The following is a 25,084-nucleotide window of genomic DNA, read 5'->3' as shown; positions in this document are numbered from 1 at the left end:
AATATATGCATGTTTGTGTTGAGTAGTACAGGCAGCAATAATTTATAATGCATGTATTCAAGTCAAGTAGCACGGGGGGAGGTCAGATGGAATACAGAAGATCCTTCCTAGGCTCAGATTTTTCCACTTTCTTTACCGGCAAGCATTACTGTTTATAATGTGACATGATTGCAAAGTCACAGCAACAAGCATTTCTATCTACCGATACCACAGGCAAATCACACATTAACAGAGCTTAGACTGCAGCTTGGAGATAGCAGCACATAAAGCATCATTTGTTGTAGTTATTCTTTAGGAAGTTTTTTTCCCAAGCAAGCATTAACTAGCACAGATCTTACCCTGGTCACAGGCCTGCGCCCAAAAGTACTGTCAGGGACTGGCCGCTGCTTTGTTCAGCGTTACTCGATGGGAGGAGCGGAGTGTCTGTATGTTGTGGTTAGGGCAGGGAGAAGTGGTAGGCCTCTCTCCAAAGAACACCCAGCTAAGTGGGGGGTTCTTTTTTCTCAGAAACTTGAGGACAAAAAGAAACCGGGGAGAGTCATGAGGGAGCAGGGGTGATAGGCCAAAGAGGTAATGAACGCCCTGCTTCCTCCCTAAAAGCAGAGCTGGGTAGAATGTGAAGACGAAGGCTGAACACCTTAAGGGGAAATGCATCTGCCTAAGACTGTGTTTAAAACAGCTCAGTCAGTTGTCACGTGCGGCTCTGTCAAGGACAGGATTGTCTTGGGCCCTGCAGAACTGAGTTTACCCCACAAACTTCAGTATTTCCCTTGAAGAAAAAGGGCTAATGTACCTAATTCTCACGTGCCACTGGGGTCAAAGCACGGCTTCATTTGGCAGCTAATGCTGAGCTAATGGCAGTCTGGGCAAAAAGGGAGCCGTCCTGATCTTGTCCTCCTTCTTCTTCCAGGCTGGGAGTTCCTTCCACTGTCCCGATGCCAGCAGTGGCTCTTGCCTGGTCCAGCAGTGACCCAGTTCAGAAAGCTAACTTGCAGAAAGTTCACCCTCCAAAAGCAGGAATGCTGCACGAGAAGGAGACAGGAAGGCGCACCTGGAAGGGAGGTGAAGTGGGGCTGCTCTTTTCAGTAGGTGCGAACTGTAACGCTAGCATAGGTGCGCGAGGAAACCGCGCTCGGGATCCCCTGCACCAGACTGCTGCTTCCCAGTTACGCTCTCCTAAAAAGGTGAACGCTTCCCTGCTGCTTCAGCGAGCTGAAGTGGCTCAACGAGGTGTCAAACAGGGGCCTGCGGTGGAGCAGGCAAACAGCCACCTGCGGGCAGCAGGGATTAGCTCAACCGTTTTGTTAAACCTTAGTGCCGGCATTGTTACTTTGGAATTAAGGAGACAGACTGCCAGAGGGAAACGTTCTTTCTGCTGTAATCGCTTATCTGCTTCATTTGGCGCTTGTCTCACAGACAGTACAGAAGTATTGCTTCTCGCATGGGTAGCAGTAATTCTGTTACTGGCGTTCGTCCTGAACCACAGGAGCAAGCTGAGGCCTGGCCCAGGGCCCTGTCACTGAAGTGGAAGGAAGAAGCATCAGCATTTACAAACCAGACTGAAATATCTGTATCTTTGAAGCATTCTACAAGAGGCTGATGATGATGGGAATTTTCAGGAACTGGATCGTGCTTTAGAATTTAGTGCAATATCCCGGAAGAGACTTCATCCTGCGAGGAGTAGAATAAGACTGAGATTGGGATGGAGGCTTTCCTTAAAAAGACCCTACCCAAAATAGCACGGAGATAACACATCCTCCGTAGTGTACAGCAAAGGCTGTGGCCCAAGACCAACAGCTGTGCAACTGGAGAGAGATTTGCCTGGGATAACTGGGTTGCTGTATTACCCTCAGGAATTTCAGTTGCATCAGTTTTGGTTATTCGGTCCAAATCCAGAGTGCAGATGGTCCCGATTCATTGTCCTAAGGTTAGAGACTCAGAGAGAACCTGTTCCTGCTCATCTCCTCTTCCTGGTGAGTGGAAACATTGTACTTGCTTGGGACTTCAATCAAAACGCAGGTAGGATTCTTCTAATGTTACCCAATGGAGTTAATGTGCAGCTGGATGGAGGTAATTAGGCCCAAAGTCAGGCCCTGAAGTTGTGCTGAGGGGACTCTGCCGTTACCTGCGGTGAAGATCCTGCAGGGTCACGTCCCGAGGTTGCTGGGGCTGTGTTCTGTGTATTACTGCTAGGTGAAAGCCAGACGGAGATAAGCAGTCTTAGTACATCACCGGGAACAAAGTCTGAGATAGCACAATTATTTCAAAAGGCAAATGGTATGAGTGAGAGAAGGTACTGGAAGGAAAGGATAAATGCAGAAAATCTGATTTATAAAAGGAGGGTGCGGAGAGAAAAGGTGGGAGGACAAAAAGTTTCTCTTAGTTAGAAGGGGACTGGGTGAAGACAAAATTTGCTTCTTGAAGATGCTTCAAAAGAACACGCTGAAAAGATGCAGGGTGGCCGTAACGCCCTCCTCCACCAAAGAGCTTTCCTGAATGCTGCCTTGTCATATTTTTTTTTTTTACTGCAACTGGAGCGTGTGTTTTACTACCTATAAGTAATCGCACAAAGGTTTGCTTCATAGTCCCAGCTTCAGGTCAGTCTAGGATAATACTGTGACTTGTTTTACTCTGGGTTCAGCTGGAGACAGCAGCCACGTTGTGCTGGGGCCACGGTTTCTGCCTCGAGTGTGACAGAGTGGAAACTCGACTGGAACCTGGTGCAGACGCTGCTGTCAGGCTTGTGAGGCTTTTACAGTGTACCCCTGTGGGTTCATTAAACCCACAACCGTGTAATAAAAGTTCCTGCGTCATCCAAAAGATGTGCCTGGGAGACTCATCGGGTGGCTCAGGTAGGCAAAGCCTAACAGTGAAAATACCCAAAAGTACCCGACATGAGTGTCGCACGTGGGTACCAGGAGGAGTTCGGATCACGGTCACTCCCGCAGCCCCCGTCTCTTGCCGGTGCCCGTCGGAGAAACGAGCGGGTGCATAAAAATGATCATCGGGTGGTTTCTGCCCGTTCCGATGTAAAAGCGGCAGCGGACGGCGTGTGCCCGGCCGCCGAGCGCCTCGTGTCTGAGCGGGCCCCGGGGGCAGCCGAGGAGGGCGGGGGGCGAGACCCGGGGTGCCGGCGGAGGGACACTGCGGGGGGAGCGCGGACTGGGGAGGGGGAGCTGAAATAGGCACCGGGGGGGTGCGGGTCCCTGCGGGGCGCGGCGGTTCGGGGCTGTTTCTGCTGGAGACGGGGAAGGCGACAGTGAATCGTTCCGGCGGGGGCGGGGCTGGCCGGCAGCGACCTGCGCGGCGGCAGCGGGGTGTCGGTGCCGGGGGGTCCGGGGCACTCGGGGGCGGGGCGGCCGGACCGCCCGGCACGCGGCACGCGCGGACGCCCCCCGCTGCGCGCGCAACTGTCGTCCGGGCGGGAGGGGGGGCGGGGCTGCCCTCGTGCGCCCCTCTGCGTGGCGCCCCCTGGCGGGCGCGCCCGCTGCCGGCTGTTCCGGGCCCGGACCCTGCGCTCCCTCGGCCGGTGCCGCGCGGGGCCTGCGCGGCCCTTTCCCCCCCCGCCGCCCTCCCCGCCCCGGCCGCTCCGGCCGCCGGGGCCTCCCTCCCCTCCCCGCCCGCCCATGGATTTCACATAGCAGCCGCCGCCTCCGCCTCCTCCGCTCCATGGCGGCTCCGGCTCCGCGGCCGCCCGGCCTGTGCTGCTGCCGCAAGGGGTCCGCGGCAGGGCCGGAGGCGCCGCCGGCCCCGCCGCCTCCTCCCGAGCCGCCGCCGGACGTGGCGTCGGCCTCCAGCTCGCAGCTCTTCAGCCTCCGCCACCTGCACCTGGGGCTGGAGCTGCGGCCCGACGCGCGGGCGCTGGCGGGCTGCCTGGTGCTGGAGCTCTGCGCCCTGCGGCCGCAGCCCCGCGCCCTGGTGCTGGACGTCCACCCGGCCCTCCACGTCCTCTCGGCCGCCTACCGCCGCGCCGCGGCGGGGGAAGCGCCCTGCTCCTTCGCCTTCTCGCCCGCCGAGGCCGCCGCCGCCGCCCCGGCCCCGCTGCCCCCGCCGCCCTGCCCGCTGCCGCCGCCGCCCTGCGCGCCGCCCTGCGCCGCCAGCCCGCCCTCCACCGCCACCTTCCTCTCGGCGCCCTGCATCGCCGCCGGACCGCTGCCTGCCGCCGCCGCGCCCCCGGGGGAGCCGCCCGCCAGCCCCCCGCCCGCCGCCGAGCCGCCGCCGCCGCTGCCCCTCTTCGCCCAGTCGCCCTGCGCCGCCTGCCCGCTCGGCTTCAGGGTGGACCCCTTCACCGACTACGGCTCGTCCCTCACCGTCTCCCTGCCCGCCGCCCTCCAGCCGCACCAGCCCTTCCAGATCATCGTCCGCTACACCACGGCCGACGGCCCCGCCGTGAGTACCGCGCTGCGGGGGGGGGGGCGCGTCGGCGGGGCCGGGCCGGGGAGCTGGAAGAGGGGCCGAGCCCCGGGGCGGCCGGCGGTGCCCCCCCGCGCCCCCCGTGCCTTCCTCATATTTTTCCTCCTGCTGTAATTGACCATCGGGGAAGCGCCCTGGCCCTGCAGCAAAGACGGCGGCAGATGCTTCGCTGTCAGCCCCTCCTTTTATGTCCCCTCCTCGCCCGGCAGTCGCCTGCCGGCTTGTCAGCAGCATCTGGCCCCTGCCCGGCCCCTGCCCGCCGCCACCGAGCCCTGCGCGCCCCAGCCGCGCTCGGGGGTGATGCTGCTGACGACCCGCTCGCCCTCCCTTCTGCCCCCGTCGCCGTGGCCCCCAAGGCTGTTCGCCCCGATCACGACAGTCGTTTTAAAGTTTTTTGTCCTTCAAGGGCGTTGCAGTTGTTAGCGAGGAGCGTGAACGTTTGAAAACTCCTGCCTCGACCGAATTCTTCGGACGAGTTGCGCAATCCGCAAATACAGGAGTTTCCCTGTGGGTTTTGCCAGGTGCTTACAAAATCAGGCCTTGCGCACCTAGGCTGATGTTCCAACAAGCCATGGTCCGGAGCTTTGAAAAGAGCAGGGGGAGATACTCTCCTACAAGTTATCTGCTGGAAAAAAGGATGAGAAATGGTCCAAAACATCCATTTTGATGTGGCCAAGGGAGGTGCTTCCTTGTCTGTGTGGATCAACCTTCCTCAGTAACAAGGTGCTTTGTAAATTCTGCCACTTCTTTTCAGCCACTGGTGTTTAGAAGCACTTTGTTCCTGACCTTTTTGGTGCTGTCTGTCAGATCTTGTGTTTTTTAAGAAATTATGATAGGGAAAATGCAAAGTTATCACTGGAAAGCCAGTTCTTTTTGTTACTGCATAGTCTGTTCAAGTTGGGAATTATACTAATGTGATTTTCATCATGTGGTTCATTGATCAATTTCCAAAAGGAATGTTTTTTTTTTTTTGAGAGCCTTGCAACTTTGATGCCTCTGTCTTGCCTGATGGAGTTGGCTCTCAGCCTGCTGGTTTGGTATTGCTGGTTAAAACCAGCAAATGTGTGGATCCGTTTGACTATTACAGCATATTTAACAAGAACAGGAACTGAAGGTATCAGTTTCATGCAAAATAACTCAATAGCAACTTATATACTATGCCTTTCGTTACCAAAGTGTTCCTGAATAGAATGAGTTTGATGGATCTTTTCCTGTCTAATTTTAATACTATATTGAAGCTTACAAAAGTAACTTCATCCTTAGAGTGATCTGTATAGTCTTAATGCATTGGCTCAGTGGGAATAGTGAGTTCTGCTTGAAGATTTTTTTTTTTTGACAGAATTTTCCTTCTATTAGATGGTGACCTTTTAACACGCTGGTCCTTCCCTAAAAGTGCAAAAAGGAGATTAAATTCTGGCACTTCTGAAATTGAGATAGTGAGGATGTTGCACCTCTGGAACTCCTGGTTTTAATATTGCCTTGTACGATACTCTGCTGTAGTTTGTCTGCACTGAAGAGGTACATGGGAGATGTCTTTAGGGCCCACAGTGTGTTCAGAAGATTATGTTCTTTATTTTTCTTCCAAGATCTTACGAAGAAACTTATTTATTTTGTCCAAACTATGCCTTGTTTATGGTGGGAAGGCTTTAAAGCTAATTCGGTGTTGCTGTGTGCTCTATAATCGTTCTCAGTCTGGCTGAGCCATTCCTCCCAAAGTACACGATAACATAACTTTCCTCCTCTTGAACAAATTGTTTTATTTTAGGCTAGCCTGTGCTCTCTCCAGAGGTTTGCAAGCCCTGTTGCCAAAGGGGCAGACTGTCCTGCTGTGTCTATGGGGGAATGATCTCGGATGCAATGGAGTACCGATCTGAGGCTTGGCTTTAGGAATGGTCTGAGAACCCCTGGAAGGTGCAGGGCCCTGATTGACGTGATGTTCATTTAGTCTCACCTTGCGTTAACGTGTTGCCTCCCTGGCCCTGCACACAATCCAGCGTGAACGTTACATGTTTGAGGGTGCTGGGAGCATGAGTGGGGCTTTTTTTCCATTCCCTCTGTTGTTTGTCTTTCTTCCCCTGGGTCAGAGGTGAGCTAGCTTTTCTTCATCCTGTCTTCGGCAGTTTTTATTGTACCTTTAATGGCGTGTACTGCTTCAGCTGAAATGAAGCTACAAGGGCTAGCGTCAAAAGATTATTGATGGTTACAGTGTCAGGGGCACGCACTGCCCTTTTCAAGCGATACTGAAAAGTAGAAGCGGGCGTGCTGGCTGGCGTAAATCGTACCATGCTTCCTCGCTCACTATTGTAGATTTTGGCTGGCAAAGTATTTGTCCTCGAGTAGCACCTGTTCTAGCCCTTCATGTTCAGCACGCCGAACTATTTTTTTTGGATCCAAAGTCACTTTGTGCTATTGTAGTGCTATCTGTTGTTGCTGTTTTTCAGCCTAGCATTGCATTTTAATAGGGATGAGTAACCCACGTGTGTGTAAGCGTGAACGGGTTTATACTCATGTCTAGTACATTTCCTCGCAGTCCCTTTTCTCTGCACAAGTGAAGCAACTTTACAGCGTTAGACCTCTCTCCTAAAAGATATGTTTTCTTTGGCCTTTCTCTGAATATAATCTTTTAGGTCAGGGTTTATTTTCTGTGGGACCTATAAAACAGTAAATTCATGTTACAGTGCAGCACGGACGTGTTGGCAGTAAAATCAGCAGCAAAGATAGTAGTCTGTTTAAAATTGGAAACCTGTTGCCTCGATACACTTGGTTTGAGCCATCTGGATCTGTTATTCCACTGTCCCATTATTTCTCATGTGGAAGAAGGAGCCAAGATCTTTCGTTGTTTGATGGACATTGAGAGACAGCTGAGAGATTAAATCTGCCTTTCGCAGAACATTCCAGCTCCCTGTGCTCTTAGGAAACCATATGCTCGGTACATCACCAATTCACTTCACCAGCGAGACTGTCATAAACGTTGTGTGTATCTCACGGTGTGGGCTGAAGGCACACGCCAACCAGGTGTGTCAGTGACAGCAGTCCTGCTTTTCCCTCCCCTTCCTCTCTCTCATCCCTTACTTCTTGGTCCTACAAATACTCTTTCATAAGACTTCCCCCCCCCCCCCCCCCCGCCCTTCCCCAGGGAGAACAATCTGCAGATGCAGTGGGTCTCTTACCCGCTGTGTCACGCCTCTGATTTGGCAGCGCACATGTTAACACCAGTGCTGTTTTCTTTCCATGACAATCTTAAATGCAAACGCTGCTCTGTGTTCTGGTATAAAAAACGATAGCATTTCCTCACCTTCAGGATTTAGCAAAAAGGACAGCCCCTTTTGCGGTGCTGGAAACTTCCCTGTCATTCCCTTAGCTTTGTCCCAACTCCTCAGTCCTCCTAGAGTGACTTGCTGTCCTGGGATGCCTCGCTCCGGCCACGTCCCCCGCATCTCAGGTGTGCAGTTTACTTTGTCCTCAGATGGAGCGACCTGTTGTTTGTCTGGAACAGAAGCTGTGGCGTTGCAAGCTCTTCTCGGGAGCTTCATCGATAACGCGGGTACAAACTTGGAGAGATTTAAAATTGTGAAAGAGGCTTAGTTAATTGTCTTTGTCATTTGCCGGATTTGGGTAAAAGATCATAATCGAAGTCAATAAAAATTATATTCTTGGCAGGTGTCTTATAAAGTGTGAGCTTCTTTGCAGTATGTGGGCAGGAGGAAACTTGCCCTGCCCAAAGCCTCTGTTCAGCATAGGAACTAAGCAGCAGGGTTTTTTACTTGGAAGTGCATCATACAAGAGCTTTAACATGTGAAACAGCTCTCCAGTATACATGAAAAACTAGACAAAAATGATGAGCATTACGATGATGAGACACACATTTCCTAAGGGGAGCACAGAAGGGATTTGGATGTAGAGTGGATGGTACGGCCCCAAATACTGCTCTGTCCCTGTGCCCTGCTCCAGCCCCGCTCCCTGCGCTCCTTTCTGGGACACTGCTAATACTCGTTTTCCCCAGTCCATAGTCCTGGCTCTGTCCGGCAGCGTAGCCTGATCTATTTATATTACGGATCTATTTATATTGTTTCGGGATAACTTTCATCATTGTTCCAAGTGCATCTGGAAAGAGAGACGGAGGCTTGCTGTGTAGCTGCAGACATTAGGAAACAGGGGAAAAAAATACTTCATCCTCTGCAAATGTGTTTTCCCTCTTGGCCTGTTGGGCTGGTGCTTCATTTAACTTCAACCAAATGTCAAATAAAGGGGGACTGGTTGAAAAGAAATTGTCCTTAGTTTATGGAGTTTCTTGTAAACAAGAATCAGCTTTCAGTTCCCCTTTGCTTCCTGCTTATGTTTTCTTCCTGCGCTGGTCAGGGAGAACTTCCCGTTATCTCTCTGCTCTAAAGACATAGTCTGTCAACCCTTTTCCCTTCCTACTCTAGTGGTGCAATTTAGGTCTGGTGATGTCTTGTCTCTCTGTTTTCTTTGTTAGCCTTTTCTGCCTCTCAAAAAGCAAAGGAAACAGAACCTTTTGCAGGTGAGTCTCTTCAAGCAGGGTGAACAATGCAGACTGTAAGTCAGACCTTTCGTGATACAAAGCCACTGATCAGAGGAGTGCTTTTACGTTGGCATTGGGGCAGATCTTTAACAATTTAATTTCTGAGCCTTCTTGCTGGATCTTTAGAAAACTACTACCCTGGAGTAAAATGTAGCACTTGCATTTTTACATGAATGTGTGTTCTGGGGGGAAGCTATTAGTTTCAAACTGTGGGTTTTAATGAGACGTGTCCCCAAATGCCTTCTGGAATAGTTGTCTCCGGTTCCACAGCGTCACATCGCAGAGAAGACATTCACTGCCACGAAATGCAGGTAACCATGGAGTGGAAATCTGTAGCTATGTAGTGCACCTCAGCTGTGACCTGGGGATTTGGCAAGTGATAGGCTGAAATGCAGCACATGGTCTGAATAGTCGCATAGCCTTAGCCCTCGTGGTGTAAGCGAGGCAAGGTTCATCAGAAGCCGTGCTTTAACCATGTTTCTGGCCCAACAGGCTTGAAACAGAAGAGGGTAATTTTAAAACAAATTTCAAGATGAGAATGCTGCTCTGAGATTCATCTTACTTCTAAAAGGTTTTAATTTTGTAATGCCTCCCACCTAAAAAAAACCCCATTTGCCAGTGGAAGCGTGAAGTGCTGTATGAATAACTGAAAGCTCCTGCCGGTATGTTTCTTTTCCTTGCCTTCCACTGATCCCCAGGGTGCTGCTGAAGCGGAGGATTTGGGAGAGGAGCACGTTGGTGTCTGAGGAGAAGGGTCTAAAGGCAAGGGAAGGGGATAACAAAGAATAACCTTATAGCACAGAGGTAGAGAGAGAAAACTTTGACTTCCAGAACACAGAGAGGTTAACTAGGAGACAGAATTGTAATATGCCATTAAAACCAGAGCAGATATAGTACCCAGGCTTGTCTTCTGCAAGTATTCCGTTGCTTTCTTTTGAGAACCAGAACAGAACTAGTGTCTTCACCGCTATTCCCTGAATTCAGCTTTATTGGTTGCTTTGATCTAAGAATTCAGCAGACTCAGAAGTTTTATTCCTTGTGCTTGACTGTTCCCAAGTCTTCCAGTGGTTCCAACATTATTGCAAGTTTCACAATATTTGATACTTTCCATAAAAGTTCAGCTCCAGAGTTCTAGGATTACAAGAAAATCCTTATTTAAAATTGTTCTTTCACTTCAAAGTTGGAGGCAGGGAGCATAAACATTACATTTGAAACAGAAAAACAAAAAAGGCAAATAGCTGCACTTTTTCATATTATTCTTAATCTGCTCTAATTATTTGCTGAGGGCCTGACTCATGATTTATTTGCTGTTTGATACTGAAAATCGATGTGCTCAGTGGTGGGTTTTGTTGGTTGTGGTTTTTTTTTTTTTTTGTGACCACCCAGAATCTCCTTATCCACTCTGTAAAAAGAGGCCTCCGGTGTCATTGACCAGATGTTTCTTACATATACTGACTTTTTTTTGCATTCTGTCAAAATGTTTGATGCTTCAGCCAGAAGGGCAGTGTCAGGGTCAGAGATAATGTTGTGTACGCTGCTCAGCCTCAGCGTTTTTGGTTTGTCGGTTTGAAGGGGGGAGTGTTGTTTTGTTTTTCTTTTTTTTTTTTTTTTTTGTTAGTTATTTGCAGCTTGCGCTACCTGACCCATGCTACTCCTGTTCATGTTGAGTTAAAAACACAAAGATATTCAGAGTACTCCCTCTGAGATCAAGGTTGTCTGTATGTTTGGCGGGGACTGGTTATTAACCAAGCAAATTGATACAGCAGAAATAGCGAGTGGCTGGAGGGCACTATGTTGTGTGGCACCACTCGGTGTTCAGACAGCGAGAAATTACTCTGAGTAGCTGCGGCAAATAAACATGAGTAGAAACATGTATTGTTAGAAATTGAAATGTGCCCCGTGCCAGGTATTCATCCAGGGAGCCAAACAGCCGAGGTGTTTCTGCTCCTCCACAATCCACTTGATTTCAGGTTTTGTTTTTTGGCAGTTCATCGTTGTGATTTTTCTCCCTTTCCCTCACCTCCTCTTCACGTCGTGTTTCAACAGATCTGGTGGCTGGATCCAGAACTGACGTATGGCAATGCCAAGCCATTTGTCTTCACGCAGGGCCACTCCGTGTGTAACCGGTCTTTCTTCCCCTGTTTCGACACACCAGCGGTGAAATGTACCTACTCGGCTACTGTCAAGGTAGGTGACCAAAGGGCTGTAAATGGTTCGTGGAGCACTTAGCTGCTGTTAATTTGTGAAAGCATGGTTACGTTGTGTTTGTACATATGATATAAAATATTCATTGTGACTTTTAGTGTTATAAAAAATACTGGATTTTTTTAGATGCTGTACTGGTTCTTGGGCCAGGATCGGGGTACTGCCACAAAGGCAGCTCTTGCCTGTCACACTTGGGTCTTGCCGTCCCTGTACTCAATGCTGAAAGAATAATCATGAAATGGATAACATGAAAGAGAGAATTTGGCCGGTCACTTCCAATAGTGGTTATTGATGATAATACTCAACTGTATTTTTTCAATTCTTGAAAGAAAGAACGCGAAGTTTTCTGAAAGCAGCATCAAATAATGTTGGATTTTGTGTAGATGAAATAATTTGATATGTGGGCACTTTGGAGGGAGCTGGCGAAGGAACCCATGCGATGTAGGAGGAGTAATATTTTTGGTTGGTATGTTTTCATGGGCTGGATAGATTGTGGTATAGAAACCCCACAGAAATCTTATATTTTGTCTTATCTCAATTATTGTTTTTAATGTACATCCTCTTAGGCATAAACGAAAAAAAAAATATTAAGGAGAGATAGAATCATAGGGTTGGAAGGGACCTCTGGAGATCATCTAGTCCAACCCCCCTGCCAGAGCAGGGCCACCCAGAGCAGGTGGCACAGGAACACGTCCAGGCGGATATGTGGTGTAGTCTATTCAGCTGTGATCATCTAGTGAGTTGATGTGTATGCGCTTGGTTTTCCAGGCTCCAGCAGGCATACAGGTGTTGATGAGTGCCACCCAAAGCACCTACTTAGAAGAGGAAGGTGTATATCAATTTTACATGGAGTATCCAGTTCCTGCCTATCTTGTGGCCCTGGTGGCAGGAGACCTTATACATGCAGACATAGGTCCAAGGTAAGATTGGCAGTGAGTTGATTCTGCTTTTTGTGTCTCTGTGCAGTGCGTCAGGTTATAAGTAGTAAAAATACTTTTGAGTCATTTATAAGGGAACAGTTGGGACCACGAGCTGGGAGCGTTCAGCGTTTGAGGTTTAGTTGGGCGTAAAGAACCGCACGGCACTGCACTGGCAAAGATGTTTCCTTCTTTCATAAATGTTGCCTATTGTCCCCTGTAGTCAGTACAGCTACTTGCCTTGCCTCATTGCCTCCAGGGGGCTTACGGGCTCTTTGATTCACTCTTGTCGTGTATCCATTGAGCGTTAGTCTAAAGAAGGCCCCGGTCTGATTTGAGACCTCTTAGCACTATTACCATACATGGAAGCGTGGTGAGAAGTCAGGCTGTTTTTTCTAAGAGATAATTCAGTTTGCTGAAGTATTACCTGATGTTTTCTGACAGGAGCAGAGTGTGGGCAGAGCCTTGCCTGCTGCCAACAGCCATCAGCAAGCTTTCTGGCATGGTTGAGCGCTGGTTGACTGCTGCAGAGAGTCTGTATGGCCCATATATATGGGGAAGGTGAGTTTAATAAGTCTCCCAGGAAGGTGTAGCGGGGACAAAATAACCTTGAGAAATGATTGTGCTTTCTCCCTACACTAGCTATAGCGGGACAAATGAGCCTCTCAGCTGGCAGCACTGTAGTAGTTGGAAACAAACTCTGGAGTGTTGTCTTTGCAAGTGGCAGAGAGGACCGTGGAGCCATGGTGGTGTTTTGCCTGGTATGGTGGACAGAACTGGAGGTTTCTAACCAATGGATCTTCCCTGAGGAGTGAAGGTGTTTTATACTATAGTGTTTTGTGATGCAAGTCCAACATTGGGCTGGACACCATTTAAAGTGTATGGCAGTTTTATCTTATTTATTTTTACATGTTGTACTTGACATATGATATGTTCATTCTGATATGCCTGTGGGTGCTGAAAACCCGACTCAGTACAAATTCATTGAGAGCCTCCGTCCCTGAAAAACAAACACATAGTTTCTGAAGTTAAGCTTGACTGTGCATTAGAGTGAATGTTTTCATTCTTTGTATGGGAGAAGATGTTTGCAAAGGCTTCCTATATTTATTTGCTAAAGGTAAGCAGGAAGAACGTGGTGGTGTTAACTTCCAAAATGTAGCTTGAAATGGTCTGAGAACAAGGCCCAGTGTGCCAGTGCTGATCACCGATGGAGAAATTTAGAAGACAAAACAAATAGTATTGTTACATTCTGAAGCAGACAGACTACAGTCATTTTGCTGACACTGCAGGTACACCAAATCAATTAATTCATTTGGTAGCTTCCCAGCCTCTCTCTTTCCTGGGAGCCTCTGGGGACTTGACACTGTGTGTGTGGGTAGTGTATGTAGAGTAAACTTAGCGTTTCTGGCTCTCGGATATACAACTTGTGATGAGTTTGCATGTGTGAAGGGAGCATGACGCTTCTGGGAAGTGCTGGATATGCTGCACGTGAAAAGACTGTCTAGTTTTACATACAAACACGAGCAAGTCCTTGGCCAACAGGATAAACTCTGTCATCCCCTGCTCAGAAGAATTAAGCACCAGTGGTCTAGAAAGTTTGTTTCTAAAGTCACAAAAAACCCTCAGAAGAGCCTTCCCTAAGGAAAAAAATACAAAGTTTCTGTGTATGTCTTTTGAAATAGCTGTAAACTACCTATCTCCTCTCTCTCTTCTCTCTCCCTAATTTTAGATATGACATTGTTTTTCTTCCTCCATCCTTCCCTATTGTTGCCATGGAAAACCCATGCCTGACCTTCATCATCTCTTCCATTCTGGAGAGTGATGAGTTTTTGATCATTGACGTCATTCATGAAGTTGCCCACAGCTGGTTTGGAAACGCAGTCACCAATGCTACGTGGGAGGAGATGTGGCTGAGCGAGGGGCTGGCCACATATGCGCAGCGCCGGATCACCACTGAGACCTACGGTATAGCTGCAGAAATGTTTCTCCGTGTGATGTGTCTGACCAATAATTGAGAGTCGGCTGCATAGAATATTCGCCTTGGAGCTCAAAAGTCTGTAGGGAGCTAGTTTTTTTTTTTTCTATTTCTGGAGCACACACGTCTCCAGACTTTGCATTGAACATCTGGATGCCGAGAGTCTGACGTTGTCTTGGCTTTGGGTGGAATCAATACCTGATACGGTAATAGGGGCTTTGAACAAGGTGCGTTAGCACAGCGTTGTAAGGACGTTTGTAGGAACTTCGGAACTACTGTTGGGTACCAGGCAGGTTTTCATGTGTCAGAGCAGGGAGAGCGGAGGATGTTTCAGAGGAAGATGTAAGAAATCTTGTGGTTACATTGTGAAATAATTATTCTCTGAACAAGTGTCTTTCTAATCCTGATCAGTTAGTAGCTACCTGCTGTTGGAAAGAATGATGGCAATAGCCCTGGTTAAAAAAAAAAAAAAAGTACACGTCTACGTAGCTGTCTGTCTATCTGTTTGAGGCTTCCTGTAGAACTGTACGGCCCTGCCTTTGCTTATATCAGTGAATTTCACAGGTTGGTTGTGTGGTACTTTCTTTAGAATATATAAGTAGTAAATCATTCCTATTGCTTTTCAGTTTAATTGGACTTTTATTGAAGTGAATAATGGGAACGTACATTTCTCTAGTTTGTTGTGTTGTGTTCTTAAAAGCCTGTACCGTGTGTATTCTCATGCGTCTACTGTAAATAATCTTGGAAAAATTTCGGGAAATCTTGGCAGCGAGAGTGTTCAGGAGAATGCCTTTGTTTTTATTGATGTATATTGTTTTTGGAGATGAGCTGATGATAATGAAGTTCAGCAAAAGAAGTGTTCTGAGCGTATATGGAGATATTATATGTATATTATATGTCTTTGAAAGCTGTTTTATGTTGAGTAATTCTCAGTAGTTAGGACTGTTCTTATAAGGCACGTTATGCATGGCAATAACATGAATAGTCCAGAAGATACTGACCTGTCTTCTATCTCATCTTAGTCTGTCCTTGCTGATTTTTGGTCTATTCGCTTGAAATTCTGAACTGATTGTTTCAAGAAGCGACTGTTCAGGAAACTGAAATGCCTTTCCCTGTGCCATTCATTCATGAGCTCCTCTTGCATTCCATTTTGTTTCAAGGACATACCTCTGCTCTGAGTCTTGCCATTTCTGATGTAATCTCTGGAGTATCTTCTGCTGTTAATAAAAAGGCATCTTTGTAATTACATTGTTTACAGAAATTGGAGTCCCGTGACCACCACACCTCTTGGATCTTGCTTAATCCTCCTCCCGTTTGTCGCTTGAAGTAATCACCCTTAACACTAGATATCCTGGTTCTTGCTTTCCCCTGTGAAGCACATATGCCCCTTTCTCTACCAGTACGGGTTCTTCTATCTTCCAAATACATCCTGGTTCTTAGTTCACATTTTGCTTATATCGGATTCCTCTGCGTGTGCATTGAGACTCTAGGATTGTATCCATGTAACAACTTTTCAGCTTATCATTGAACACTTAGCGAAGAAAGCTGAAGTAATAGTGCTGGATAAGTGCCTTCTGAATCCGAGAATCCATTTCCTGCAGCTTTTTACATCCGCAAGAGGATAGGAAAGGTCTTGGCTTGCCAGTGTAATGTAGCTAGTTTGACTTGGAAGCATGGAAGGTTCTGCGCTGCAGTTAGATAGAAGAGTAGCCTACCCAGTTGCAGCTGTAAAAGTCCTAATGAGTGGAAGGTGAAAATCATATGATACAATACGGGTAGGATGCTAGATGAAGCTTAAAAAAGATCCACAGGATCTGTAGTATACCAACTAAATCTAATTCTTTTCTGTTTTCACCCAAGAAGTGACGTTCTCTTAGTAATATCCTTGGCACTGAAGATGGAATTGTGTGTCTCCTATTCTACTTGCGACATTACTTTCTTTTGTAGCATTTGATTGCTCCTTGAAAGGTGCCTGTACAATACTTACTCCGATGCTGCTCTGCTTATCTTGCAAGAACTGATAAGATGACGTCAGGGATGTAAACTTTAGCATAGTTTTTCTGCTGCTTTGTTTTTCAGTTCAGCCTGCTGCATAATCAGAGTGCATAAATGCACTGTTTTAGGTTCTGACTGTCATTGCAAATTGCAAGGATTTTTTACGCTCAAGTTTTTCCACCATTACGTTACTGTGATTCTGTCTCGCTGTTGTGTCTTTTACACCTTCAGCAGCTTTTATTTTGTATTTGTGCTCGTTCTGCACAGGTCAGGTTTTGCTAGTCATTTTCCCACAGCTAATATATTTCTTTCTTGGGTAGGAGCTGCCTTCACATGTTTGGAGACTGCATTCCGCCTTGATGCTCTCCACAGACAGATGAAACTCCTTGGAGAAGACAACCCGGTCAGCAAGCTTCAGGTTAAACTGGAGCCAGGTATCGCTTTTGGCTGAAGCTGCTGTACACCAAACTTCTGTGTATCGATGCTGAAATATAGACCAAAAAAGACTAATTTTTACATATCCATTATAAAAGAAAGAAAAAAGAAATACTGGTTTGTAAACTAGTCTCAAAGTAAATAAGGAAGCTTGCCTTGATGTTTTCTCCAAAGTTGGCTAACCCACCTTTATAAATACTGGTCTGCTTAACAACAGAACAGGCTCACTGGGCAGAAATGGAGTGTGAAAAACTGCTTTGAAAGCTGTGTGGTTTAGAGCTTCTGAATATGTAAAATAAAATAGTTTTCAATCAAAATATTTGGAAACATCAGATAAAATCCTGTACTGTTAAATGTTCCTCTCTGTGTTCGTGTAAGAACTATGTATGTATTCATAAGCATACAGATAAATATACGTACTTGCTCTCCTGTTGACTGAGCTGTGCACAGGCTGTTTGCTCATCCCCTGAGCCTGATGCACGTCTGCCCTCCAGTATCGCGGATCTTCTTCGTTGATAGTTCTCTTGGTCTGTCATCATCTTTGGAGGTGTGAAGCAGTCTTCAAGCTAGATGATATTTAAAACAACCTAAAATGCAAGGAGAGATGATATTGGAACCAAATGGAATGGACAAGCATGTGTTGGAAGTCTCAAAAAAAGGAATAAGTAGTGATTATCTTATATTGATATCTTTAAAAATTTGTGGTACAGTGATTCCCTGAATTTGGCACTGGAAAAAAAAGAAGTATTTATCTTCAAATTCCAGGTGTATTTTCAGTGACTTTTAATTTGAAGTGACTTACTACATAGGGAATAAACACTTAGCTTGCAATGATTGATTATTTATTTTTTCAGCCTGTATGTTTGGACTGCTTCCATTTAATTTACTGCAGTAAATTAAATGTACTGACAACAGGCTGCTTTTGTTTTTAGGTCACTGCATCTCAACTCGGTGATCTCTAAGGAGTCTGTATATGTAGAAGGGTTGGAAATGAGTGTCCTTATTTCAGTATCTTGTAACACTGTTGTTTTCTCCTTTCAGGTGTAAATCCTAGTAATTTGATGAACCTCTTTACCTATGAGAAAGGCTACTGCTTTGTTTACTACCTGTCCCAGCTCTGTGGTGACCCAAGACACTTTGACTCCTTCCTAAGAGTGAGTGTTAATGAGCATGCATTTCTCTTGAGATTTAGAGCTGCTTTTTTTTCAGGTTTTGTTACCGTGGCTAATTAGTAGCGGTAAAGTTGAATACCAGTGTGTCTGAGGTGGAAGAATGGTGTGGGCTGTCTCATCCCAAATGATTTTTTCTGTGTGTGACAGATTTTTCTTCAGATTTCTCTTAAGTGAATGTGCTTGTGCTCTTCTTTCATCTCAGATTCTTAGTGGTACACTAAGTAGACTACTAATACAGAGTAGTAGTATGCTTTTGTTACCTCTTGTTCTGTGCTCTAAATAATTAGAAAGCTGTTCCAGCATAGATTATCTATGACCGGAATGATGTGACTTCATTCACTATTAAACTGTAACAGCTTGTCACCCTGGCTAGAAAAAACCACAAAGGACGTGGTTTCCTCCATTGGGATAGGTTTCGTGTCTTGGAGCACATTTGCAAAACCTACAGAAAATAATGTCAGCTATTGACTTGTTTTTGAAAAGTGACACAACTCATTGCTTTTTCTTTTTTTTTTTTCACCTTTCTTTTATCTTTAGTTATGTAAGTATGACTTTAGTCTATAATCGATCAGGGAATAATACAGTGGCCAGCTGGGTTCTAACTTTCCACTAGCGTCAAGTACAAGGAAACCTTCCTGCCCTTGATACGTTACTATATCTGTGATCTGTATCAAAAAAACGCCTTGTACTTAGCTGTCAATGTATTTGCAGCTACCCAGGTTTTTACTTGTTATGGTGCTTTCCTCATCTGGGAGGAGGGGGGAGAATATTTTTTGCTTGAATTTTTTTTTTTTTAAACCTTCCAAATACTCATTCTTGCTCTTCCATCTTTTTTTTTTTTTTTTTTAATTGCATGCAGTGGTTCCACATTGAAAGGAAGCTGTCTTTCTCCTAACCATAATTTATCCTTTTTACTGCTTCAGGCCTACATTGAGAAGTACAAATTTACCAGCGTTGTGGCTCAAGATCTTCTGGATTCCTTCCTGAATTATTTTCCAGAGCTAAAAGAGCAATGTGTTGAGAGCAAAGCAGGTAGGAAATTTACTTTGTTAACTGTAAACACTGTAGAAAATCTGGATGATAAATTTTGCACTTGGCTTGGAGGATGCATAAGAAAATGCTCAGGTAGACAAAACCCTTTGGCAACCGCCAGATGTTAGTGATAGAAATGATTGTGGTGATTTATTGTTACTGCCTCCATGTTGGGGAATGAGAACATCTTATATTGCTGACAATTTTGGCATTAATCAGCTGAGTGGCCTTCGGTTAACTTTCTCATTAATTCATCTTTCACACTACAGACAGAATGATGAGTGCGTGTGAGATTTACACATGCTCAAATGCAAGGAAAAGGTGAACACACTTTGAAACTTCATCTGTTTTAATTACAGAAACATGCTTTGAGAACTGTAACTTTTCCCAAGGTCCTATCTATGCATATAAAATCTCTTCCATAATGTTTCACCCTCCCTTATATCCCCAGTGTAGCTGTTGGTGGATTTATGAAAGGTCTGTAGTCTACTAGGTGCTTATAAGCCCAGTGAGGCTAATGTTATTCTGCCGTGTGTCTATCCTTGCAAGTAATTATTGAACCCATGGGTCGGTTTAAACCAGACCAGCAGCGGAGTACGGCTCTTAAGGACACTAGCTAGGTTCCTATGGGCTTTGTGGAAACTGCCTGTGGAGAAACGTAGGAAAAGCTGCAGCATGAGCTCAGCAGTTGTATGTTTTAGTTGTCCTGCTGGTTGGCTAATGAGTTAACCACAGCGTGTGCTAACATTTGCCTGGCTAATATTCAGGGGATGCAGGAGAGAGGAGTTTTAGGGCAGATGGTGTGGAATGGGAAGTATTACCAAGGGTTAGGAAAGTGCTGAGGTGGTAAAAGGTCAAGGGGAGAGCTGTGCTGGAAACTAGGCTCTTCTAGCTCTGCTGCTTGGGGAGAAACTTGTTTTTTGTTTTAGCTATTGATTGTATAAATAAACTTAAAATTGCTTGGTTTTGCTAGTGGGTAGGAGGAGTTTAATCAGCCCTCTTGCCCCCCCTGTTTTTTTTTTTGTTTTGTTTTAGTGGAGCAGGTTTTCCCCATATTCTTCAGTCTTCCTCAAAATTCTGAGAAAGAGAAATGCATGGACAAAAAAAATCATAGAATCATAGAATCATAGGGTTGGAAGGGACCTCTGGAGATCATCTAGTCCAACCCCCCTGCCAGAGCAGGGTCACCTAGAGCAGGTTACACAGGAACACGTCCAGGTGGGTTTTGAATGTCTCCAGAGTTGGAGACTCCACCACCTCTCTGGGCAGCCTGTGCCAGGGCTCTGCCACCCTCAGGGTAAAGAAGTTCCTCCTCATGTTTAGGTGGAACTTCCTATGTTCAAGTTTGTGCCCATTGCCTCTTGTCCTGTCCCCGGGCACCACTGAAAAGAGCATGGCCCCATCCTCCTGACACCCACCCTTTAAGTATTTATAAGTGTTGATAAGGTCACCCCTCAGACGTCTTTTTTCCAGACTGAAGAGACCCAAATCCCTCAGCCTTTCCTCATGAGAGGTGTTCCAGTCCCCTAATCATCTTTGTAGCTCTCTGCTGCACCCTTTCCAGCAGTTCCCTGTCCCTCTTGAACCGGGGAGCCCAGAACTGGACACAGTACTCCAGGTGCGGCCTCACCAAGGCAGAGTAGAGGGGGAGGATGACCTCCCTTGACCTGCTGGCCACACTCTTCTTGATAGTTCGATCATGGATACTTTGTTAGCCTAGTTCTTCTAGAAGCATGTGTGTTTCTTGTACTTACTCACTGTCATGTTGAGCTCTAGAAAACTCACGGTTAAATTTGGAGAGGTGTTGCTGGCACTCTTCCAGGCATAACGTAGACTAGCCCGATAAGCCTGCTAAGACTGTTATGTCGCTGTAACTACAGGTTGGTCTGATTTGCTATTGTTAGAACCTCTCTTAACTGTGCTAGAAGCAATCCTGAACCTTGAGGCAGCCAAGCCACCTGCAGAGACTCCTGCTCGACATTTTTGGTGCTCCTCATTCCAGGACTGGAGTTTGAACGTTGGCTTAATGCTACAGGACCTCCGTTAGCTGAGCCAGACTTATCTCAGGGATCCAGTCTGACCAGACCAGTGGAGATGCTCTTCAAACTCTGGACCACAGAGCCTCTGGACTCTGTTGCTGCTGCCAGCTGTGTTGACCTCACTAAATGGAGAACGTTCCAAACTGTGCTTTTCTTGGACAGATTGCTGGATGGGTCCCCACTGCCACATGGTGAGTACTCTATCAGGATTACAGAAAAGTGTTCCTGGAATAATTAATTGAATTCTAAAGAGCCCTACCCCTCGTTGATGTTAATTCATGTAAAGTCAGGTTGGATAGGGCTTTGAACAACCTGATCTAGTGAAAGATATCCCTGCCCCTGTGGCAGGGGGTTGAACTAGATGATCTTCAAAAGTCCTTTCCAACCCAAACCATTCTATGATTCTGTGATTTTATGATTTGTTATTCTCATTTATGATTTGTTATGACCCTCAAACTTGACAAAATAGGTCATAGTTCTTTCTCTGTGTATGTGCTCTCTTCAGAGGTGATAAAAAAGCTTTCGGAATGTTACTCCTCTCAGCTGGACTCCATGAATGCAGAAATCCGTATCCGCTGGTTGCAGATTGTAGTCCGAAATGACTATTATCCAGACCTTTACAAAGTCCGTCGCTTCTTGGAAAACCAGGTACTAACTGCTGGATTAAAATCACTGCACCTCTCAGTGCATGAGACATGTGCATGAGACATGCGACGTGAAAGACCTTGGAACTTCTGCTTCCTGGCCAAGTGTAGACCAGGTGTGTTGCGAAGGGGCTGAGCATGGCTCACCTGCTAGCGGGTGGGGAGGAATGGGCAGATGTAATTTGAAGTGCCTACAGATAATCTCTGCTTCTCTAGCCTGACTCAATACCCTTATCCCAGCTCTGCCCGGTGCTTTTTTTGTGTTGCTTTGTAGCAACCCTGGCTTTTCCAGACCAGAAAATTTCACACTACTAAATCATGGGATTGTTTGAATATTTACACTTCAAGCAAGGCTAGGGCTCATCAAATTCCTTTCAGTAGTCTTTATTGTGCAGGAGCAAAATGTTAATGCATGTGTTTGCTGTGGCCTCTTTTTTGTCGTTTAAAAATAGTTTTGTCATTTGTGGAAGTAGCTCAGTCTCAGAGAGCAAATGGGTTTTTATTATAATTCATAAAAATCTTTGCACTAAACTTGTTTAGAATACACGCGGCTGTCTGTTAAGAGATGTGTTGCTTGTCTCCAGTTTGAAGTCACTCAGGGCTGTTGGAGTGTAGCTGTAGAAGAGCTGTACCTCTTGACTTTTATTGAAATGATACTATCCAGTTTTCCTTTTTTGCAGATGTCTCGGATGTACACAATTCCACTTTACGAGGACCTTTGCACTGGCACCCTCAAGTCATTTGCCTTAGAAATTTTTTACCAGACCCAAAACCAGCTGCACCCCAATTTGCGGAAAACCATCCAGCAGATCTTATCACAGGGCTTGAATCCACTTCCTGCCATAGACACTACAGCAGTCACTACAGACACGCCAGCGATGGTGCTTGAGGACAAAGTCTCAGAGGCCACAAACGGTGCCATTTCACTCAGGGATGTTAACGTGTCTGCTTAGATCACCAGCTCATGCCAGCTATGAAGCTTGAAAATGGGGACAGGAACAGAGGAAAGATATCAAGTGTCGCCTCCTTTCCCTCAGCCCTGCAGCTGCAGTGTGTTGTTGTAACTGGATTTCTCTCCCAAAACACAAAGCAAATGTGCCTTTGAGTATCCAGCTTGTGACACTGCCAGGTTTCAGAGATTTCCTTTATCTGTGAGATGGATATTTTGATTCATTTTGTACTGGGCAGGGACTCCGGGGCAGTTGCTTCTCCATGGAAAGTGGATAGTTCCCTTTCCTTCTGGATGGTTTGTTCAAGTTTGTTGGTTGGTGGTTTGTTTATTTTTTTCCCTTTTTTTTTTTCTTTTTTTTTATCTGAGGCATGTCCTACTTGCTGTGTGTATGTTGCTGGGGAGTGTATATGTGTCAAACTGCCATTATCCTGGTATTTGGGCTGAAGTTTTGCAAAGGAGAGACTCAGGAATTGTCAGTGGCAGCAAACACATTTTCATGTTATGCTCCTTACTGTGACAGAGGTATTGTGATTTGGGAGGTAGGGGACTAATGCTTAAATAATTAAGAAACTAATTTTAAATAGCTCCTGTTCCCCCCTGCTCCCAGGTAGCTAAATAATAATAATGCTTTTTATATATATAAATATATATATAAAAGAACAGGGAAACCTTATGATGGATTTGAAATCCTTCTGTAGTGAACCCTACCCTCAGTTTTCCCTTTGCACTCAATGGGACAAGCAATAAAAAAATGTATAGGCTCGAATTTTCAAAAAAGTTAAATTTAGGTGCCCAAATGCCATCAATTCTGGTACTAGCTGGTTGCCTAAATCTTTTTAACTGTTTTGACAAGTCTAGCCACAACCTTTGTTAGCGTGTCAGGATGTGTAGCATGTGCATTCGTCAGATGCGCTGTGTGTCTTCTATTCTGTCCTTTTGGAAGAATTAATAGGACCTTTAATTTAATTTTTTTAAACATCCCTAGCATACGTTGGGCCTGTAAGTCAAACATGGAGATATCCATGCTAAAATTTTACTGCCTTGAATAACATTTGCCTGAATAACAGTTGCCATGTCATGCGATAGTCTGAGGGAAGCACCCTCTTGACATGAAACTTTTAAGCGCCGCTTTACCTGAGTCTGTTTTCTGACTTACGGTGGTGGTAAGGTGCCATTTCATTTACACAGCACGCTGTTTCTCTTGATCACTGGCCAGGCATGCAAGATGGGGAGACGTTCTCTTCCGTTTGTGCCGTTTGGTCTCGGGAAGCTGAGGACAAAGCACCGTTGGGTATTACAGAGTACAGGTGATGGTTCTTAGACTCTGTGCCACACTCTTTTTAACATGTGGGTACCTGTGTGCCTCTCCCGCGAAGCCTCTCTGAGCTGATGTATCACCAGGATAGAAGACTAGTTTCAATAAAAGGTGAAACACTTGGAAGAGGCTCAGCTAAAGGAGATGTGAGAAAGAAACTGTTGTATCCTTCGGGGCAAATTTTAGCTCTGCTATGGGGATTTACATAGCACAGGAAGGAGTTTTTTGTGGTTTTTTTTTTTTTTTTTTTTTTTCCACCAAAAGTATCTGTTTACACCCATGTGTGGATGGGAACTTAGGTGCTGTTACTGGATCTGCATTTTCTGGCTTTAAATTAATTTGGACTTCACCGTAGCCTTAGCCTGGGCTGAACTGGGATAAAGCAATAATAAACTCAGGCCTCTGTAGTGCTTCATTAGTTTTCAAAATGGGCCATCAGCATTGTTGGGCTTCAGAACTCCAAGCTCTTCTCTTTGCTCCTTGAATGGGGTTGTCTTTTTCATTCTGTTTTGTTTTCCCAGAAAGGATGGAGAATGAGGTTTTCTGTACAGATCTCTTTCGTTTTCATTTGTTGCTCTACTGAAAGAGGTTTGTGCAGGCTGACTTTCCACCTCCTGAGTTGCCGCTGTTCGTGCTGTGTCTCCTGGACCTCGCTGCCAGCGGCAGCGACCTGGCCAAGACCAGTAACCACTCGCATCTTTTGGAATCCCAGGCCTCTGTTTTAACACGTTTTATTTTATGGGAGAATGTATGTGACCCTGGTGGGATTTTTAATTTACATGGATGCCTTATGATGATTGTCAAATTAAACTAAGCTTTGTGACAAGTTTAGCCTTTTGGGCAGTTTTTTGGCGTCCCTGCTATAGGTGTGTGGAAGAGCTAACTTGGTACGTTGTCTTTGTTTTGTCCTTTCCTGGAGTGCAGCGTAGAGGGAGTTTGGAAGCTATTTAAGAGCTGCATAGCAAGAAAGTTGGAGAGGTGGCAAAAGCAAGTAATTGAAAGTAAATATTATCTATTGTTACTACAACTGACTGAAAAATACCAGATCAGCTGTGTGTTTGCATATATGTACATCAGAGCAGGGAAATACTGTCTGAACATAACAGACTGTTTGCTGATTAAAGACTACGAGACTTAAGTTAGTGTTTCTGCTGTTATCTCTTGTGAGATCCCATCTGATGGCTGTTCTCATAAGACTTGTTCTCTGAAACACAGAAGCAGAGCAGGATTTGTTCCAAGTATTCCATGTGTCTTCCTTCAGGTACTTTTGCTCCACCTGCGAGCAAGGAGTGCATTTTTATTTTGCAGAGACAAAAAATTGGCAGCAAGCTTGTGGAGACAAGCCTTCCTTTTGTTGATAGAAAATTAATGAATGCTTCAGGCTACTTTCTGTCTTGATTTGTAGTAGACTTCACATCGACAGGCAAATTACACTGAGATTAAATAG

At 45.8% G+C, this 25,084-nt stretch overlaps 1 protein-coding gene across 14 annotated transcripts in view; it reads left to right on the top strand.

Moving 5' to 3' along the window:
* ABCC5 (ATP binding cassette subfamily C member 5) overlaps positions 1-24,775 on the top strand; it is a 72,965-nt gene extending 48,190 nt beyond the window's left edge. For 4 of the 14 annotated variants that reach the window (XM_054206436.1, XM_054206438.1, XM_054206437.1 and 1 more), the window contains one exon: positions 911-2,998. In XM_054206436.1, the coding sequence (XP_054062411.1) occupies positions 911-970 (60 nt within the window). In that variant the 3' untranslated portion in view covers positions 971-2,998. Of the gene's footprint in view, positions 1-910; positions 3,030-3,628; positions 4,390-11,002; positions 11,144-11,929; positions 12,082-12,522; positions 12,640-13,807; positions 14,044-16,368; positions 16,483-17,524; positions 17,638-18,578; positions 18,688-20,689; positions 20,918-21,231; positions 21,375-22,050 lie in introns of those variants that run through there. The other 10 variants (XM_054206432.1, XM_054206431.1, XM_054206429.1 and 7 more) reach the window with 8 other exon arrangements.
* The last annotated feature ends 309 nt before the right edge of the window (positions 24,776-25,084 follow it).

The sequence above is a fragment of the Rissa tridactyla genome, chromosome 6 (assembly GCF_028500815.1).
Source record: "Rissa tridactyla isolate bRisTri1 chromosome 6, bRisTri1.patW.cur.20221130, whole genome shotgun sequence".
In the NCBI taxonomy this organism is placed as follows: domain Eukaryota; kingdom Metazoa; phylum Chordata; class Aves; order Charadriiformes; family Laridae; genus Rissa; species Rissa tridactyla.
This window is presented reverse-complemented; position numbering and strand designations above follow the sequence as displayed.